Source organism: Bufo gargarizans, chromosome 5 (assembly GCF_014858855.1).
Source record: "Bufo gargarizans isolate SCDJY-AF-19 chromosome 5, ASM1485885v1, whole genome shotgun sequence".
NCBI lineage: Eukaryota > Metazoa > Chordata > Amphibia > Anura > Bufonidae > Bufo > Bufo gargarizans.
Window position 1 is genome coordinate 192349318 of NC_058084.1, and position 15749 is coordinate 192365066.

A 15749-nucleotide genomic window follows, 5' to 3' on the forward strand; every position below is an offset into this window, starting at 1 on the left:
GAAGTGTTTAGACTTTCACCTTTAATTCAAGAGGTTTAACAACAAACTTTTACATAGTCCCTTCATTTTCAGAGGCTGAGAAGTAATTGGACACAGCAGTGTCATTCTAAATATAAGGATTATTGTTAAAACCTGGATTCAAATCATCGCAGTTAATGACTGACTGAAGTCTGGAATCCATGGACACCACATACTGATTTTCTTCTCATGAGGTGTTTTGTCAGGACTTTTCTTCAGCAGCCTTCATTTGTGAGTCTTCTTTGTTTAGTTTAGTCTTCAGTAAGTGAAAAGCAAACTCAATCAGATTGAAATCAGGCGAGTGACTCAACCAGTGAAGAATATTCCCTTACTTTACATTAAAGGGATTCTGACACGTTTTATGCTGCCTGGACCCCAAGGAAAATGTTGGGTAACTTTCTTGGAATTGAACCAAATAATTTTGCTGTAACCAGTACTGAGAAGCTCTAGGAGGAGTCTAGTGCTGGAGTTCTCTAATCAGGGGTCATGAGCTTGAGAGTCCATATATTCATGACCTCCCAGGTCTATCTGCCCTCCTTCTCACTAATCCTCTCAGATAGGGTAGCAAAACTGGTGAAAAATTCCCTTTAAGAAGGCTGCTGTTATTGAATGTTTTGGGTGACTAGCTGTATTGTGAAGCACTGGCCTATCAGTTTTACAGCATTTTACTGAACCTGAGCAGAATGTATAGCTCAATGCCCTTCAGAATTTATCCTGCTATTTCTATCAATGGTCACCTTATCAGTAACACCAATGGCTGGTAACTAATACATGGCCATTCCATAACATTGTTTGACAAATGGTGAAATATGCTTTAAATCATGAGTTATTTCTAGCTTTTCACCAAAAAAGTGCTGTTCTCAGAGGCAGATCTCTCTCTTGCCAAACAAGACACATGGATTTGAATGTTTTTGGAGGGCCTACCAGGCGCTACGCTTAGATTTATATGCAAACCAGCTGACTCCCGTTAAAACCAGCAATAAGGAAAAGTCAAAAGAGGTGTAGTTCAGAGCAATAAAAATGTACATTCTGAAATTAATTTAATTTATTTAATGATTTTTTTACAATATAATAAAAATTGTTTTAAGATTGAGCACTGTAATTCAAGTAATATAAATTTCATTACATGGACAGAAATTGTACTCCAACATTTGCCATATTGTAATAATAACCAACGTTAGCAGAAGAGAGATCAATCCGCCCAACGGAAATAAAATTCATCAGGTCTAGTATTATGAAAAAAGTGATCAATACAAGTTAAGTTCCAATAATCCTTCAAATGACATTAAATTCCCTGTAAACAATTAGATATAGTCTAAGAATGGAGATTAACTTGATGACTTTTTCTGGTAAATCACAAAGATTACTACAGAATTTCATTTCTGACTTAAAGGGGTTGTCATTTGGATAAAGTGCTTCTAGCATTTCAGAAATGTTTTTATTCACTGTAAAACCCCTTTAAGTGTTTCTCATTAAAGGGGTATATTGCTTAGTGGTTTCAATTAGTGTCATGTATAATGAAGTTCTCACAAACAGGAGAACATCCCTTGGCGCAAGGAACCAGCCAGAGGATCCAGGTTGATGCAGGTTATTGATGATTTATTGAGCAGAATAAAACAAAGTTATTCTGCTCAATAAATCATCAATAACCTGCAACATTCCTTGCGCCGAGGGATGTTCTCCTGTTTGTGAGCACTTCTGAATCTTCTTGGGGAATCAGGCATCCCCGTTAAGAAGAACAACATCCGTGGCTGCATACCACCTTTCCTGGGATCCACCCTACACCATTGAGACAAACTTCTTCTAGATTTGTGCCTAAGGTTTGCACAACTCCTCAAGGTGAGCTTCCCATTTTGGAACACAATACTTACCTTTATAGAACGTTATCACCCTATGGTGCGCCTCTTTCTTCTGTTTACTAACAGATGACGCCTGCACTACTGATGTATATATTTAAGTAGCAGCTTGCATGCTCAACCACTGCTCAGTTCAAAGTTCTCCTTGCCACTGAAGGTAAGTCTCCTGTTCTAGCGACCAGTGAGGCTCCCAGCAGTTAGATTCCAACCCATGCAAACTTTTTGACTTATCCCATGAGTGGTATATGTTTAAGGCTAGAACATACTTTCATTTCTAAATACCTGCACCTCAAATGTGATATGAATCAGACAGACATTCTTAAAGATTATACATAGAAATATATGGGACACTGTATCCAAAGACTCACTGTATAGACAGGTATATGTTAAATGACTAGAACTCATATCAACCTTGGTCCCTGATTTCTGCGAAAAAAAAAAAATCTGAAATGAACATTTACTTTGAAGTTTAAAGAGAACCTGCCACTGGGACAGACCTCTGAAGGAGGAGCATCTATTAGACTTGTGGCCATAACCATGTGGTGCCCATTTCGTCAATCACACTGTAAGGCACTCAAGGTATTCTACAATTTCAGGACATTCAGGGATTTGGTGCCCCATTCGGTGGTTATATTGCAATCAATAATGTAATTCCTGTGTTAGTCTGTCCTGGTCACAGACTATTTTCAGTATTTTAGGTTCTAAATCAGCTTAGACGATAATTTACAAGAAAACAATTATCTCATTTCATTCGGAAAATTTAAGGTTAGTTCTATAACTTTTTTTCACATTTTCGACAAGAACTTTGCTTGTTCCATTAATTCCATTCTTGCTATAGCTGAGAGATGAACTTCATCAGGACCATCAGCAATGCGGAGAGTCCGGACAGCTGTATACCTGTAAACAATATGTAATTTTATATTTTACACAGAATTCCAACAAGTTTGTTCTAGGTGCAACCAGGAGAAAGAAAATTAATTTAATCCCAACAACAGACTTTTCTCAAACACCTTATCTGCAATAAGACTCATCCTGATGCTGCACTACAGAGAGATCTGCAGCATCAGATTTCCTGTCTGTCCTTAGGTCTGCCCGGTTCAGTGTTATCATGGAGGCAATAAACAATATACAGAGGGACCCAAAAATGTATACAAATTTCAATAGTGGTTATTTATGCCCTTTTTAAAAATTCTAATTGAATTATGGTGTCAATATGTAGTACGGTGGCTAAAGCCACTATGTGGCTGTCAGGCAGCAGTGTAAATAGAGATCCGTCAGATGTTGATTTCTCTGATGAGCCAGATCTAGCACTGCCGTGATAGAGCAGAACAGCGAAAGTCACGAGCGCAGATGTGAAGAAAGCCCAATAAACATCTCAGTACTGCACTGTTATGATGTTCTGTAGCATCTATGAGTGGTTTCAACACATGGTACATGAGGATGAGGAGTTTGTGGAGAAAACTAATTGGTCTGATCCGAGAGCCTATCATGATGATATTCTGACAGGTCATTGAATAGGATGAAGAGGTGCTGTAGAACTCCCACCTTGCTCCCCTGACCTAACACCCCTCGATTTCTACCTGTGGGGAACCCTTAATGATGTGGTATACCATAGAAAACCAGCTACACTGCCTGCACTGTGATAGAAAATTGATATGTAGTGCAGAGCATTCCCTAATTTGATTTCCAGAGGTCAAACATGACTTACAGCTACCCTTTATTGGCTATATAAATCAAGTTGACGGTGTATACAATTTTTGGTTCCCTCTGTATATGGAAGCCCTCACATAATAGACACTTAATAAAATGTATTAAAAACAAATCTACATCGCTGACATGACGACGTGATGTAGGCGCATCATGCCCTCCTCCTCTCTCCCTGCTTTGCTCCGTTGCGTCTCCTGCTCTGTTTGCTGCCATGTTAAAAACAAATATACATCTTCATTCATACATATTTTAGGGCGATAAGTTCACATAAACATGTATTCGCGTCTTGTTAAAGGGGTGATTTCGTCTCGGCCACAGATCGAATACCCATCCTATGCAGTTGGAGTTACAGAACAAGCCGATTGGGCTGTGCTACAACGCATACGACGTCTATTCCGATTCATGGCCGAGATGGGAATAACACTTTAGCATCAAAAAAGCTCCCTATAAATAGGCAGCTGAACTAATATACAGACGTGGACAAAATTGTTGGTACCCTTTGGTCAATGAAAGAAAAAGTCACAATGGTCACAGAAATAACTTTAATCTGACAAAAGTAATAATAAATTAAAATTCTATAAATGTTAACCAATGAAAGTCAGACATTGTTTTTCAACCATGCTTCAACAGAATTATGTAAAAAAATAAACTCATGAAACAGGCATGGACAAAAATGATGGTACCCCTAACTTAATATTTTGTTGCGCAACCTTTTGAGGCAATCACTGCAATCAAACGCTTCCTGTAACTGTCAATGAGACATCTGCACCTCTCAGCAGGTATTTTGGCCCACTCCTCATGAGCAAACTGCTCCAGTTGTGTCCGGTTTGAAGGGTGCCTTTTCCAGACTGCATGTTTCAGCTCCTTCCAAAGATGCTCAATAGGATTGAGGTCAGGGCTCATAGAAGGCCACTTTAGAATAGTCCAATTTTTTCCTCTTAGCCATTCTTGGGTGTTTTTAGCGGTGTGTTTTGGGTCATTGTCCTGTTGCAAGACCCATGACCTGCGACTGAGACCAAGCTTTCTGACACTGGCTAGTACATTTCTCTCTAGAATTCCTTGATAGTCTTGAGATTTCATTGTACCCTGCACAGATTCAAGACACCCTGTGCCAGACGCAGCAAAGCAGCCCCAGAACATAACAGAGCCTCCTCCATGTTTCACAGTAGGGACAGTGTTCTTTTCTTGATATGCTTCATTTTTTCGTCTGTGAACATACAGCTGATGTGCCTTGGCAAAAACTTCGATTTTTGTCTCATCTGTCCACAGGACATTCTCCCAGAAGCTTTGTGGCTTGTCAACATGTAGTTTGGCATATTCCAGTCTTGCTTTTTTATGATTCGTTTTCAACAATGGTGTCCTCCTTGGTCGTCTCCCATGTAGTCCACTTTGGCTCAAACAACGACGGATGGTGCGATCTGACACTGATGTTCCTTGAGCATGAAGTTCACCTTGAATCTCTTTAGAAGTCTTTCTAGGCTCTTTTGTTACCATTCGGATTATCCGTCTCTTAGATTTGTCATCAATTTTCCTCCTGCGGCCACGTCCAGGGAGGTTGGCTACAGTCCCATGGATCTTAAACTTATGAATAATATGTGCAACTGTACTCACAGGAACATCTAGTTGCTTGGAGATGGTCTTATAGCCTTTACCTTTAACATGCTTGTCTATAATTTTCTTTCTGATCTCTTGAGACAGCTCTTTCCTTTGCTTCCTCTGGTCCATGTCGAGTGTGGTACACACCATATCACCAAACAACACAGTGATTACCTGGAGCCATATATATAGGCCCAATGGCTGATTACAAGGTTGTAGACACCTGTGATGCTAATTAGTGGACACACCTTGAATTAACATGTCCCTTTGGTCACATTATGTTCTGTGTTTTCTAGGGGTACCATCATTTTTGTCCATGCCTGTTTCATGAGTTTATTTTTTTACATAATTCTGTTGAAGCATGGTTGAAAAACAATGTCTGACTTTCATTGGTTAACATTTATAGAATTTTAATTTATTATTACTTTTGTCAGATTAAAGTTATTTCTGTGACCATTGTGACTTTTTCTTTCATTGACCAAAGGGTACCAACAATTTTGTCCACGTCTGTAACTATCTATATATATATATATATATATATATATATATATATAATATTTAATAAATTATATATTTCACGTTCATTTTGGAGTGCAGTCCGGATTCTTTCGTCTCCACAATACTTAGGGTATTGCCGCTACCCCGTGCTGGACATTGCACCCACACCTCGGCTGGTGCTCCCGCTGGATTTTTCCTCTCTCTCTCTCTCTCTCTATATATATATATTTACACATACATATACATACACACACACAGTACAGACCAAAAGTTTGGACACACCTTCTCATTCAAAGAGTTTTCTTTATTTTCATGACTATGAAAATTGTAGATTCACACTGAAGGCATCAAAACTATGAATTAACACATGTGGAATTATATACATAACAAAAAAGTGTGGAACAACTGAAAATATGTCATATTCTAGGTTCTTCAAAGTAGCCACCTTTTGCTTTGATTACTGCTTTGCACACTCTTGGCATTCTCTTGATGAGCTTCAAGAGGTAGTCACCTGAAATTTTTCACTTCACAGGTGTGCCCTGTCAGGTTTAATAAGTGGGATTTCTTGCCTTATAAATGGGGTTGGGGCCATCAGTTGCGTTGTGGAGAAGTCAGGTGGATACACAGCTGATAGTCCTACTGAATAGACTGTTAGAATTTGTATTATGGCAAGAAAAAAGCAGTAAAGAAAAACGAGTGGCCATCATTACTTTAAGAAATGAAGGTCAGTCAGTCCGAAAAATTGGGAAAACTTTTAAAGTGTCCCCAAGTGCAGTCACAAAAACCTTCAAGCGCTACAAAGAAACTGGCTCACATGCGGACCGCCCCAGGAAAGGAAGACCAAGAGTCACCTCTGCTGCGGAGGATAAGTTCATCCGAGTCACCAGCCTCAGAAATCGCAGGTTAACAGCAGCTCAGATTAGAGACCAGGTCAATGCCACACAGAGTTCTAGCAGCAGACACATCTCTAGAACAACTGTTAGGCCCCATGCACACTGCCGTGTTTCACAGCCGTGTGCGGGCCGTGGAACCGCGGCCTGGATCCCTCCTGAGAGCAGGAGCGCACGGCGTCACTGGTTGCTATGACGCCGTGCGCTCCCTGCTGCTGCCGCAATGCAGTAATACACTGGTATGATCTATACCAGTGTATTACTGTACTGTGCCGGCAGCAGGAAGCGCACGGCGTCATAGCAACCAGTGACGCCGTGCGCTCCTGCTCTCAGGAGGGATCCAGGCCGGGTTCCACGGCCCGCACACGGCTGTGAAACACGGCAGTGTGCATGGGGCCTTAAGAGGATACTGTGTAAATCAGGCCTTCGTGGTAGAATATCTGCTAGGAAACCACTGCTAAGGACAGGCAACAAGCAGAAGAGACTTGTTTGGGCTAAAGAACACAAGGAATGGACATTAGACCAGTGGAAATCTGTGCTTTGGTCTGATGAGTCCAAATTTGAGATCTTTGGTTCCAACCACAGTGTCTTTGTGCGACGCAGAAAAGGTGAACGGATGGACTCTACATGCCTGGTTCCCACCGTGAAGCATGGAGGAGGAGGTGTGATGGTGCTTTGCTGGTGACACTGTTGGGGATTTATTAAAAATTGAAGGCATACTGAACCAGCATGGCTACCACAGCATCTTGCAGCGGCATGCTATTCCATCCGGTTTGCGTTTAGTTGGACCATCATTTATTTTTTAACAGGACAATGACCCCAAACACACCTCCAGGCTGTGTAAGGGCTATTTGACCATGAAGGAGAGTGATGGGGTGCTGTGCCAGATGACCTGGCCTCCACAGTCACGGACCTGAACCCAATCGAGATGGTTTGGGGTGAGCTGGACCGCAGAGTGAAGGCAAAAGGGCCAACAAGTGCTAAGCATCTCTTGGAACTCCTTCAAGACTCTTGGAAGACCATTTCAGGTGACTACCTCTTGAAGCTCATCAAGAGAATGCCAAGAGTGTGCAAAGCAGTAATCAAAGCAAAAAGGTGGCTACTTTGAAGAACCTAGAATATGAAATTTTCAGTTGTTTTACACTTTTTTTTGTTATGTATATAATTCCACGTGTTAATTCATAGTTTTGATGCCTTCAGTGTGAATCTACAATTTTCATAGTCATGAAAATAAAGAAAACTCTTTGAATGAGAAGGGGTGTCCAAACTTTTGGTCTGTACTGTGTGTGTATATATATATATATATATATATATATATATATATATATATATATATATATATTTATTGCTTTTGAATGAGGATATTTCGTCCCAAGATACTGGGCACTGCTGCTTCTTGTACTCTGCTATCTCCAGCAGTCCCATAGAGATCCTGGCCAGAAAAGTACAGAGCCGCGAACGCGCCCGCCGGCTCTGTACTATACTGGCCAGGAATAAATAACCATGGCGCGTGCGCGTCAAGTCCAGCGCACGGCCCGGAGAAGACTTCAATCAAGATGAAGCCCGCCCCCAGCCAGAATCCAGGAAGTGAACTGCGCGCTGGCAGCAGCTACGTATGAAAAGGCGAAATGGGATAACCACTTTAAGGCAGGTCTGGCTATGGGCATGTAACTTCAAGCAGTCATACTTTCACATTAGCGTTTTAAATTCCGCTATCGAGATCCGTCATAGGATCTCAATAGTGGAAGAAAACGCTTCAGTTTTGTCCTCATTCATTGTCAATGGGGATAAAACTGAACTGAACAAAACTGAATGCACCAAAATGCATTCCGTTCCATTTGTTTGCGTCCTCATCACAGACAGAAAAATGCTGCAAGCAGCGTTTTTTTGTCCGCAATGTGGTGCGGAGCAAGACGGATCCGTCCTAACACACAATAGGGACGGATCCGTTTTCTCTGACACAATAGAAAACGGATCTGCCCCCCATTGACTTTAAATGGTGTTCCAGACGGATCCGTCATGGCTATAGAAGACAAAATACAACAGAATCCGTTCATGACTTACTCATGACTTGTATTATTGTAACTGAAGCATCTTTGCAGATCCATGACGAATCCGCAAAAAAAGCTAATGTGAAAGTAGCCTAAAAAGTTCCACTTTATAAAAGATGCGTATTATATTTTGAATTCATTGGCACATATAAATTGTAATAATTTTGCATTAGCAGAGACAACCACTTACATGAAAGCCAGTGGAAAATCCTGACACACCCCAGCTCCTCCAAACACTTGGATTGCCCGATCAGCCACTTGGCATGCCATTCTAGGTGCCACAACCTTAATCATTGCGATCTACAAAGAACAAAAGTTCATTTCTGTGTTCATCAAAAAAAACTAGAAAACATAGGATAACAACACAATAAGACATTTAGGAAGCATTGGTGTATTAGTACATCAGAGGGATGCCTGTTATGAAGGTCTTTCCACTGCAAGAACAATTTCTAAGTACAGATGATTTTTAGGTGCAATGTACTGGGCAATTTCCCTTAGCCATCATTACCTAGGGGGCTCTCCGAGGATGGGACCCCTACCTGTTAGTGGAGATAGAAAATATCTGTAGTTGGATAGATTCAGGGGCGTAGCTATAGGGGGTGCAGAGGTAGCAGTCGCTACCGGGCCCAGGAGCCTGAGGGGGCCCAAATACCCTTGTGCTGCATAAGAAGACACACAAAGCACTGAGGGAAGGGGCAGTGGCGTTGCGAGGGGGGTGCGGGGGGTGCGGGCCGCACCGGGTGACACCAGTCTGATGGGGTGTCACCCGCCGGCCGCTGGAGTTCTCCTTGACTGATCCGAGCCGTTTTGAAACGGCTCGGATCGGTCACACAGAAAATGCAGAGACGCTGGCAGCAGGGAGCCTGAGGGAGGGACGGGGAGGAGCGCAATATGAGCTTAGAGTGGAAGCTGGCTTCTGCCAGCCCCACCCCTCCCCGCCCACCAACCAATCACCGACCAGAGCTGAGGGGGCAAGGCAAGCACAGCACACCAGCAGCTCTCTGAATCGAGTCGTCTGAGTCACACAAGTAAGTGCAGGGAGTCTAAGAATAGAAAGGAATCGAATGAGTCACAAGTTAAAAGTTTGTGACTCATTCGATTCTTTGAGTTAAAAGAGCTGTGAGTCAGGCTGTAGAACAGGTTACATCACACTGAGGCTGAGGCTGTCTGGCTGCTTTTGTTGAAGCAGTGATAAGATTAACCCTAAGTTCACACCTGAGCGTTTTACAGCGCGTTCCTACGCGCTGTAAAACGCTCAACAAGGAGAAACCAATGATTCCCTATGGGAATGGTTCTCACCTGGGCGTTTTACAGCACGTACGATCGCGCTGTAAAACGCCCGACGATCAAACAAGTTCTTGAGCTTTTTTGGGGCATTTTGTCGCGCGTTCCCGTACATAGAGATATTCGGGAACGCGCGACAATGTGTGTTCGCTTGTCTCTGTATGCGCGATTGTAAACGCCCGTACAATCGTGCATACAGAGCGCTCGTTTCAGAACGCTCAGGTCTGAACCCAGGGTCAGGGATAGGAGCAGAGAGATAAGGCTAGTTTCACACTAGCGTTCGGCTGTCCGCTCGTGAGCTCCGTTTGAAGGGGCTCACAAGCGGACCCGAACGCTTCCATCCAGCCCTGATGTAGTCTGAATGGACGCGGATCCGCTCAGAATGCATCAGTCTGGCGGCGTTCAGCCTCCGCTCCGCTCAGCAGGCGGACACCTGAACGCTGCTTGCAGCGCTCGGGTGTCCGCCTGGCTGTGCAGAGGCGTGCGGCTCCGTCCAGACTTACAATGGAAGTCAATGGGGACGGATCCGTTTGAAGATGCCACAATATGGCTCAATCTTCAAGCGGATCCGTCCCCCATTGACTTTCAATGTAAAAGTCTGGACGGATCCGCTCAGGCTATTTTCACACTTAGCTTTTATATGCCAATATAATGCAGACGGATCCGTTCTGAACGGAGCCTCCGTCTGCATTATTATGATCGGATCCGTTCAGAACGGATCCGATCAAACACTAGTGTGAAAGTAGCCTAAGAGAAGTGACAGATGACACAGAGTTTAGATTCCAGGTTGAATTAACCCTTTAGGATCAAATTGGCTGTCAAAAGAGATGTCACCGTTCATGTGGGAGACGGAGTGTGTTATATCTTGATCTTACTCTATATTGAGCCTGTGAGCCATGTGCATGAGGGATGGCTACTGCTCGTCCCCCTACAGAATCATTGTTTCTGGGCAGCAGATGACTGTGAAGACCACGCGATCTGTTGCTCAGAAGCCATGAGATTGTAAGGCTACTTTCACACTAGCGGCATGACGGATCCGACAGGCTGTTCACCCTGTCAGATCTGTCCTGCCGTTATTTCGCCGGACCACCGTTCCGTCCCCATTGACTATAATGGGGACGAGGGTGGAGCTCCGGCGCAGCAAGGCAGTGCATGGCGAAAGGCCGCCGGACTAAAAGTCCTGCATGTCCAACTTTTTAGTCCGGCGGCCTCTCACCGCAAACTGCCGTGCTGGAGCTCCACCCCGTCCCCATTATAGTCAATGGGATCCGGGGACGGAGCGGTGGCAGGACGGATCCGACAGGGTGACAATCTCTCTTCAGGTTTATTAGAAAATCGTGCACAAATTGCACGCTAGTTATTTTCCTGAGTGATGACTGTGGGGACTATTTTATTATCAGCCAGTGACTGTGTTACTGTAATACTGTTATCTATTCAGCACATAGCTTTCCCTGTACATTCACATTTCACTTCACTTGGTTCCTTGTACTCCTGTCAGTGTCAGACTGTTGTCACTGTGGGTAACCATGCACATTGCACACCACAGTGACAGCTTCTGACTCCTGAGTCCTCCTGTCCGGCGTCAGCCTCAGCTTCCCTTCACTATCACTATGATAAATCACTCTTCCTGATCCTGACTCATTACTAATTAGAGAGCTGAAGAGCCGACTGCACTGAGTCAGCAGCAAGTGAATCGAATGTATCAAGCATCTGCGCATGCGCACCGGCACCTAGAGTCTTCGGTTCACTTGCGAGTCAACTCAGCTCTGCAGTCAGTGACTCAGCAAGTGAACCGAAGATCCAATTCATGAATCGGTTCATTTGAATGAGCTGATTCAAATGAACCGATTCACCTAAAAGATCCGAACTTCCCATCACTACTCCTTACTCAGTAGCAAGGATGTCGGTCCGGCCGTCACGTGAAGAAGGGGGTGTGACTACCTGGTGAGTAGCGCCGCCGCGGCTGCACTGCAGGAGCAGCCTGCAGGCCCAGGACTCGAGTCTGGAGCTAATGGATTGGGTGGTGACTCACTCACACAGCCAGCCAGACCTGCCACTGCCGCGCCTGAGGGAGGAGGAGGTGTGGTAGGTAGCGCAGAGAGCGCATATTGACTTTATATTTAGATTTAATTTAATACCCCATTATAGTATTTATTATATTTAGGGGGGGCAGGGGGTTGGGGCCTCCAGCCAGGGTAAAGCTTGAACAGAAGGTGGAAATGCACTTTAATGCTCCATGACTCATGGAGCATTAAAGTGCATTTCCTGGAAATGCCGCAAACTACATAATGGAGGGCAGTGTGGGGGCAAATTACTTAGTGGGGGGCAAAGTACATAATTGAGGGCAGTGTGGGGGGGCATATTACTTAAAGGGGTTTTGCACTTTGTTTAGCATCTGAACAGCGGGGGTCCAACACCCGGGACCCCCGCCGATCAGCAGTTTGAGAAGGCAGCAGCGCCGCTGGCTCAGTGACGTCACGACTAGTATCAAATGGCCTGGGCGCGTCTAAGCTCCGTTCAAGTAAACAGAGCTTAGCCCCTCCCACGCTAGTTGATACTAGTCGTGACGTCACTGGGCCAGCGGTAAACAGTGAGAAGGCCGCGGCGCTGCTGGAGCGCCGCTGCCTTCTCAAACAGCTGATTGGCGGGGATCCCGCGTGTCGGACCCCTGCTGATCAGATGCTGATGATCTATCCAGAGGATAGATCATCAGTTAAAACAAAGTTCAGAACCCCTTTAATGTGGGGCAGTGTGGGGGGCATATTACTTAATGTGGGGCAGTGTGGGGGGCATATTTTTTATGTGGGGCAGTGTGGGTTACCGCTTGGGTTGGTCGGCAGGCTCAGTGAAGGGATGTCAGCGGCGCGGCGGCGGCAGGGCGGAGCTTGATGGACGTCCCCTACGTGACTCGTCCCAGGGGGGGTGACACCATTTTCTACCGCACCGGGTGACACCAGCCCTAGCAACGCCACTGGGAAGGGGGGCCCAAGTCTAACTCTTGCACCAGGGCCCATGAGCCTTTAGCTACGCCCCTGGATAGATTGTTCATTTACACTGAGCATTATACACAGAAGAGAACTGTGTTGCTGTAAAATGGATTTAACTGGTTTACTGGCATAAACCTCTAGCAATAGGATTATTAAAGGGGTTTTGCCATCTCAGACAATGGGAGCATATCACTAGCGCTTGGTGGTGGACGGACCCAGGGAAATCCGGGGTCTTCCAGCCACAGCTCTCCCCGCTCCGTTCTTGTTGTTGGTGCGAGTCTCAGAGGTGGGACCCACACCTATCAGACAATGAGGGCATATCCTAGCCCTATCCTACCCCTTTAATCCCTTGACCAGCAGGTGTCTGACACCTGGCAACACCACTGATCAGCTTTTTGCTGCAGCCGCTGGAAACAACAGTGGCCGAAGCCATAGACAGAAGGCTCTGTCCACTGCGTAGTGCAGTATTTAAGTGAATGGGAGCTGGGCACCTGTTAGCTGGCACAGCCATTACACAGTGGACAGAACCTCCTGCCTGGCACCACAGCTGATAGTGGGGGTGCCAAGTGCCAGACACTATATGTAAAGTTATCAGATTTAAAACATAACCTTTACTTTAGTAACACTAAAATACAGTAAGTTTATGCAAATGAATCAATTGTTGCCACATTAAGAGATTGAGGTCAAGTTTAAATATCTGATTCCTAATTTATTGATGGGGGTGGTGAGGTCAATATTCATCCCTATTACTGTCTGTTTTCTGCGGTGTTCAGTGAAAGCTGTGCCCCAACACTGGCTGAGCAGAGCACTCTCTCTGACGGGGGCAACCCCAACCAACACTGGAACCTATTTCCCTAGCCTCTCTATATAACCCTGTTTTTAATGAAGGCTTTCATCCTACTGTATGTGTTTCACCAAGGCGATAACTTGGCTCATCAGGGATCGATCAGGCAGCATGTTCACTCGGGTGGGGAAAAATGGCAGTCGCAAGTTGCCTGTGTGTCTGCCAGACATTTTAGCACTACTCCTATCCCCAGAGGGGGCTTGTCCTGTTCGGCGGACTATCAAGCGATAGGTGTAAGTTAATCTCCGCTTTGCTGCCCATGGACCACCCAATATGGGAGTCGATCTCAGTAGCCACGGAGACTGTGTTCGGCGTCTGTCTCCCTATGCTGGTAGGACATGATCCTAAAGAAAGAACTGGGCTTCCCTGCTCACCAGATGGACTTACTGCAGAGCCTTACGGACATCAAGCTGGAGAAGATGGGGGAGCACCAGTATTTTACAGAAAGACAGGCAGAGTTCCTGGAGCTCATCCCGGACCTGGGCCTCAATAGAGAGGTGATATCTGTTAGCTGTGTGATTATTATTATTATTATTTATTATTAAAGCGCCATTCATTCCATAGCGCTGTACATATGATAAGGGGTGCACATACATAATACAGACAATTGCACTAATCATAAACAAAATGAGTTACAAACTGGTACAGAAGGAGAGAGGGCCCTGCCCGTGAGGGCTTACAATCTACATATAAGCACGTGTAACAGCATTGTGGAGCCCACCCTGACAGAGCACATCAGTACAGGGCACAGGGTACTGATGTGCTATGGCAGAATTAGCTTGAAGGGAACACAGGCAGGAGAGATTTGTGCTCCGTCCTGTGCAGCGTTCTCCACGGCAACCAGAAATCCGTACACCAGTACAGCGCTGACAAGCCCCTGCTGTACCAGAATGAAGAACGGGTACAATCCAGGACTTTGGGTCCTTTTTTAAGATGGAAAACAACAAAATTAAATAATAAAGTACATGACAAAAATTATTTGGGGCTATAGGACGGCTTGGGTGTAATTACACCTGCTCACCACTGCAGATGCAACGGCTAAAAGGTAAACAGTGAAGAGGAGGCAGCACTGGCACGGAGCGCGCCTCCTCTTCAAACAGCTGATCGGTAGGGGTGCCAGGTGTCGGACCCCCGACAATCCTGAGGATAAGTCATCAATAAATATAACTTGGACAAGCCCTTTAAGTTTTTGTGGAGTTCCTGTTTCTTAGTTGGTATGTTGTTGGGGTCTCGTTTAGTTGTGGGACTGTGGATAAAAAAATGTGAGTACATTTTTTGATCCTCTCTACTACCCCCTCTGCTTCAATTTGTTCTACTATTGGGGTTTCTGGCATTCCTCCCCCTTGGACTCTTGCCTCTTCTCCTCCAACCTTTGTCAGAAATAACTTATAGATGTCACCCCCATTAGGGTCGATACACCCGGCCGACACCTCCCATAGAACTACCTATTATTGTCCGCAATTGCGGACATGGATAGACATGTTCTATTTTTTTGCGCAGCCACAGCCTCAATCTCTTAATGTAGCAACAATTGATTGATGAATCTGCACACTGTATTTTAGTGTTACTGATATACAGGTCATGTTTTAAATCTGAAATAACATCACACAAAAGGTATATATGCAGGTCGCGGATACACAACACTAAATCAAGGAGTACTGGAATTAACAAGTATTTCAAGCATCAGATTATTTGGACACATTATTGGGTGCTTTATTCAAAGAGCATCAGTTGGATGTACCGTTGCAGCATAATTATTACTTTTATTTTTATGTTACTGAGGTGATTGGAGCACTCCTTTAGCTTCTCCTCTCCCCCATCGCTACATCCCATCATGGCCTGATTGACAGGGCCAGGCATCCGCACTGTCCAGATGCCTGGCCCTGAAATAAACTTGCACGGGCGAGACTTTATAAGTGCATGTGTGGTTGATTTCAGGAGGCTCTCTCCGCTGGGAGCAAGCACCCATGACAGCAGAAGTTTAGGCCCCTTTCACACGGGCGAGTATTCCGCTCGGA

The 15749-nt window shown here is 44.8% G+C and overlaps 1 protein-coding gene across 1 annotated transcript in view; it reads right to left on the minus strand.

Annotated features, from left to right (window-relative positions):
* Positions 1-1059: 1059 nt before the first annotated feature.
* ACAD11 (acyl-CoA dehydrogenase family member 11) overlaps positions 1060-15749 on the minus strand; it is a 125428-nt gene continuing 110738 nt past the window's right edge. The window contains exons 19-20 of the mRNA XM_044295835.1: positions 8807-8916; positions 1060-2771 (exon numbers count right to left, since the gene is read on the minus strand). Of these exons, the coding sequence (XP_044151770.1) occupies positions 2660-2771; positions 8807-8916 (222 nt within the window). The 3' untranslated portion in view covers positions 1060-2659. The remainder of the gene's footprint in view (positions 2772-8806; positions 8917-15749) is intronic.